We start from the raw sequence: 5,773 nt of genomic DNA, 5'->3' as shown, positions 1-5,773 counted from the left end.
TGCCCATCTATGTATTTTTTTCTAGAATTTTTGGTTGGGCCAATTAGTACAGTTTATTAGTCAAAGTCTCCCATGTTGCAGGGGTCGACTACACTGACCTTTGCCCATTACGACTTGGATATCTCCCTGCACGGGGCTTCAATACTGATGCAGTTTGTTTCTATGAAAACTAGACTCAGAGAGGAATCTGTACATATATGGTACGACCCCTAATTATCTCTGGTTAATTTATAATGAATTTCCAAAGTCGGAGCAGGGAATCCAGAAACCGTTCTGGCCCTGTCCCACAAAAATCTTATTATCTCTTAATATACTGCCCATATGATCTTTTCATTACTTCCTCATGAAAACAGACTCATCGAGCTTCGATTACATAATTTATTCATCAATTAATTCCACTCCTACTATTTTTAGTGATTTTTCAATCTCATGACACTGCTGCTGCAAGCATCTGTTACGAAAGTAACTAGGTCCATTTCATGCCTACCCTTGGTCCAACTCAATCGAACATTCGTGCCATTTTCGCATGGCTTAAAGTTTACATGCCAAAGTTCAAACACAACGTAATAGCTTATACATGCCAAAATATTCTTCTAAGCCAACTAAGAAGAAAGTACCAAAACTTGCTATCCGGTGTGATGACTTCGATGACGGCCTGACCCCGCAAAAATAGATGAGTCCAAGCAACCTATAATGGGTGACAAGGAAACACCGACTGAGTTTATAACTCAGTAAGTCATAAGCAATGCACTACCATCCATCAATAACATTATCACAAGAGGAAACAAAATGGAACGAGACAATTTACTCCATCCATACCGAACCATACCATAGTTCCTCCAACCTATCGATTCAGTTTCATATCAATTCATGCATTCACATTCCATATACTCATCAATAGGACATTGAGGCATTTTCATAAATCAATTTATTTTCGTTACAGTCAAACGACTAAACGGCCTTTCACCCATCCTACGATAAATTTTATGTACGTGACTTCAAGTATATTTGTCACATAGGTTCAAACTTACCGAGCTCAACACCAAGTATAAGCATAGCACCTATTAGCCATGTACTCAAGACACTTACCCGATCCGCTGTCCGCGATCGACTCAATAGTGTCGCACACATAGTGTCCATAATGATTCACGAATGTATATTGAGTCCGCACACTCAGTGCTATATAATCAACTCGCACACTTAGTGCTACGTAATCAAATCGCACACTTAGTGCTACATAGTCAAACTCGCACACTTAGTGCCGCATGGTCAATTCGCACACTTAGTGCATCATATTCATTTCGCACACTTAGTGCAACATAGTCAAATCGCACACTTAGTGCTGTACAATTTAATCCCGCGCACTTAGCGCCAATCTCATGGTCATAAATGGTTATACCCGCACGTTTAGTGCCGAGATCAACAACTCAGTACATCTTACCTCTTTTCTTTTCATTCAACAATTTCATCATCACATACGTACATGCATATATATATATATGTATATTTATTCATTCCATTCAGCATCAATACATAAACATTATGACCATTTGAAATAATACCAACTACATGCTTAATGACTTACCTTGTGTTGGGTAAGACGGTTCCAACTCGGCTACTCAGTGATCTTTTCTTTGCCTTTGCTTGATTCTCCTCCTTTAGCTCCTTGAGCTTAATCAATAATTCACTAGTTTAACCATCTTGTTAAACATTCATAATTCAATTACACATTCTTATGTATGTTTGTATATTCGGCAACCATCCTCACTAATTACTCATGTTGATGGCCGAATGGATGTATGTGTGTACAATGTCAACTATAACATCATGTAATTCCACATATGACTACATTTCTTAAGTTCCACATCTTAATGCCCATTATACATAATCAAATTTAACATCATATATATATTTACTCATGTGGCCGAATATACATACTCCCATATAATATCAAGTACTCACTTTAAGTATATTGCCGAATATACTTAATCATACACACACCTAACCAAAATAATTTCTAAAATCTTTATATCATTTATAATACATCTAATTATCCTTTTTCACATTATCAACACAAATCACATACATTATTTACTATAACATCTTTACATTCGGCATTGGTGTCAACCATAGTAGCCGATTCTTCCTACTTTGTACCCATGCATCTATTAATCCTTAGTTGGTTCAAACACTTCACACACTAGGATTCATCAAATTTTTAACAAGAAATAAAATCTCTAATCCTCAAACTACCATGGCCGAACCTTCATGGAGTTGCTAAGACTCCTCATTTCTACTTCTCACAAACTCTCACATCCAAACCCTTTTATTAAACACCCAAAGTCAACCATCTCCTTACCTCATCACCAAAGACATCAAAATACCAACCAAGAACGTAACATTCATGGCCGAATGTCATCTCCATCATTTAACAAAGTTTGAACCATGGCTAGGTAGATTTTGAACTTACAACTTAAAATATACATGAATCTCAAAGAATAACATTAAACATACCTCAATCTAGTTACATGCATGGCCAAACTTCCTCCTAATCCTCTTCCTTAGGATTTTCGGTCAAAAGAGGTTGAAAAAGGATGAACAAAACCTTTCTTTTCCTTCCTTTAGCTCACGGCAATGGGGTGTATGCATGAGACCATTATTATTTTTTTTTCTTTTTTTTCATCACCCTTCCTTTCATTATTTAATTATCATGCTTATTATTTTATTTTCCTTACCATACATCACTAACACAACATGTTGGTGACATGTTTCCACCCATAGCATGGCCGGCCACTACATATTAGGGAGGGGGAATTTGACATGCAAGTCCCCTTTTTCTTCCACATGCACTAATAGGTCCTCATGCATTGACCTATCACATTTTAAAATTTTCTCATATAAGTCCTATTGACTAAATTCACATGCAATCGACTAAATCAAAGCTTGAAATTTTCACACATTCATGATTACATATTCTAGACAATAAACATCACATTCAAACCTTTCGGTGACTCGGTTTAGCGGTCCCGAAACCACTTCCCGACTAGGGTCAATTTTGGGCTGTCACAGACTGGCGTCAGGGTTATCAGCCAAGTTCTCCGCAAGAGTTTTTTAATATGAAACATGCCTCAGCACGTAATGTCATTGAAAGATGCTTTGGCTTATTAAAACTTAGATGGGGAATACTTAGGAGTCCATCGTTTTATCCTGTACGGGTGCACAATAGAATTATTATAGCATGTTGTTTGCTACATAATTTTATTCGAACTCATATGAGTATTGATCCCATTGAAGCGGAGGTGGGAGAAGGATTACCTACTAATGTGGTGGATGACGATGAACCGAATATCACAAATATTCATCCATCGGATGCTTGGGCAACTTGGAGGATGGAACTAGCCACCCAAATGTTCGATGAATGGCAAGCATCTAGAAATTAGTTAGGTTTAGGGACAAATTGAGTTTGAATTGATTTGTTGATGTTATTTTATGTATCTAGTTTATGAAACTTTGGTGGTCTTTGATACAAATTTTGTTTTGTACTAAACTTTGTTCAAACTTTTTGATGTTGTAAAACTTTTGATTACTTGGATTATGATGTACAATTTCATTTTCATCTAACTTTTTCTTAGTATAAGTTAATTATGTTTATGCAGAATATAATTTTCAAGTTATATATTTAATAATAATTATGTTAATTTATATTTTACAGTATCATATATTATGATTTCAGTAAATTAATATAAGAATATTAATTATTAAGAATTTTATTAAATTATATATTTTAATTAAAATATATTTAATAATAATTATGTTAATTTATATTTTACAGTATCATATATTATGATTTCAGTAAATTAATATAAGAATATTAATTATTAAGAATTTTATTAAATTATATATTTTAATTAAAATATATTTAATAATAATTATGTTAATTTATATTTTACAGTATCATATATTATGATTTCAGTAAATTAATATAAGAATATTAATTATTAAGAATTTTATTAAATTATATATTTTAATTAAAATATATTTAATAATAATTATGTTAATTTATATTTTACAGTATCATATATTATGATTTCAGTAAATTAATATAAGAATATTAATTATTAAGAATTTTATTAAATTATATATTTTAATTAAAATATATTTAATAATAATTATGTTAATTTATATTTTACAGTATCATATATTATGATTTCAGTAAATTAATATAAGAATATTAATTATTAAGAATTTTATTAAATTATATATTTTAATTAAAATATATTTAATAATAATTATGTTAATTTATATTTTACAGTATCATATATTATGATTTCAGTAAATTAATATAAGAATATTAATTATTAAGAATTTTATTAAATTATATATTTTAATTAAAATATATTTAATAATAATTATGTTTAAATATGATTAAATTATTTATTATTGATAATAATAATCTTATTATAATTTAAATAACAATAACAATAATCATTTACCAAAACAAATTTATGCTAAGGGTATTCTAGTCATTTTAGTTTTTTCTATTATGCTATTACACCTCTATTCCATTCAACCAAACACAAGATTACTATTACGCCTCTATTCCATTACATTCAACCAAACAGTTGATTTGCTATTACACCTCTAATCCAATACACCTCTAATCCAATACATATTTAATCCAATACACCTCTAATCCAATACAGCGAACCAAACGTACCCTAAATCCCTAAAAAAACCCCGATCCCCAAATTGGAACCCAATTCTCCGATTTCTGATCCTAAAACTCCATCCAATTTTTCGAGCTATTACGGTAAATCATGGGCATAATAAGAAGCAGCTTTTCGTTCATCGCAGGCACAGCATGCGGGATTTACGTTGCCCAAAACTACAACGTCCCCAACATAAAAAAGCTGGTTGACTCCGCCTTCTTCGTAGCCAAGCATGTTGAAGAGAAGTACCGCAAGCCCAAGAACAAGGACGACGACTAGATCCTAAATACCATGCTGTTGCCAAGAATCAATAGACTCAACAGGTCCAATGTTGTTTTCTCTTCTTTAATTATGGAAAAAAAAAAGGAAGTTATCTTTTTGGATTAAATACGATATTGAGGTTTTTTTTTTGTGTACATTTTACAAATTGGCGGAGGGGAACCTTGATCTTTGGGTGCCAACAAAATAACTTACCCAATATTTTTTTCTGGCGATATTAGGATTTGAAAACAGAAACCAAGATAAATTTTGTTGTTAATTATAACTTGCAATTGAAATTTTATTTAATTATATTTTTGGGGGGCACTATGTTGAAATTGGATTGTTCGTTGTTGAGGGAATAAATATGGTGGCGCTAATCTACTCAGCGTTTGTTGTTTTCAGATATTGAGAAAATGACAGTTTAGTAGTTTACCATTAACTTGACTTCAAAACAATGGCAGGCTTTAGTTGAACATGTTGTTGAATGATGGAGCTATCTCTAGTTTTCATATGAAATTTCTTCAATTCTAAGTAGTATTAAATTTAATAACGGGTGATGAGTTTGTTTTTTTGACTCTTTCAATGGCTGTATATATTTTGTTCCTTCCGCTGCTTTAATTGAATTTGAAGGAGATTTTAACTTTATTTGATGTTAATGGTGAACTATAGCTTCTCCGTTGGAGGCTCGTGCAGTAGAAGTTGAATTTTGACTCTTTTATTAAAAAATAGATAAAATAATTTCTTTATTTTAAATAAAAAGGTAAACTGTTTTTTATTTTTTAAATTTCATCTATTTTTAATAT

At 31.6% G+C, this 5,773-nt stretch overlaps 1 protein-coding gene across 1 annotated transcript; it reads left to right on the top strand.

The window, feature by feature from the left end:
- Positions 1-4,724: 4,724 nt before the first annotated feature.
- LOC107947642 (uncharacterized) lies at positions 4,725-5,440 on the top strand. The gene has a single exon (XM_016882226.2). The coding sequence runs from the start codon at positions 4,818-4,820 to the stop codon at positions 4,986-4,988; it is 171 nt and encodes a 56-aa protein (XP_016737715.1). The 5' UTR covers positions 4,725-4,817; the 3' UTR covers positions 4,989-5,440.
- Positions 5,441-5,773: the final 333 nt, after the last annotated feature.

The sequence above is a fragment of the Gossypium hirsutum genome, chromosome D12 (genome assembly GCF_007990345.1).
Source record: "Gossypium hirsutum isolate 1008001.06 chromosome D12, Gossypium_hirsutum_v2.1, whole genome shotgun sequence".
NCBI classification, from domain to species: domain Eukaryota; kingdom Viridiplantae; phylum Streptophyta; class Magnoliopsida; order Malvales; family Malvaceae; genus Gossypium; species Gossypium hirsutum.
Note: the sequence above shows the minus strand (reverse complement) of the source record. Positions and strands in the feature narration are given on the sequence as shown.

Bases quoted from the DNA above. Each gene is read 5' to 3' on its own strand.
- LOC107947642 (XM_016882226.2), top strand. From the start codon at position 4,818: ATGGGCATAATAAGAAGCAGCTTTTCGTTCATCGCAGGCACAGCATGC.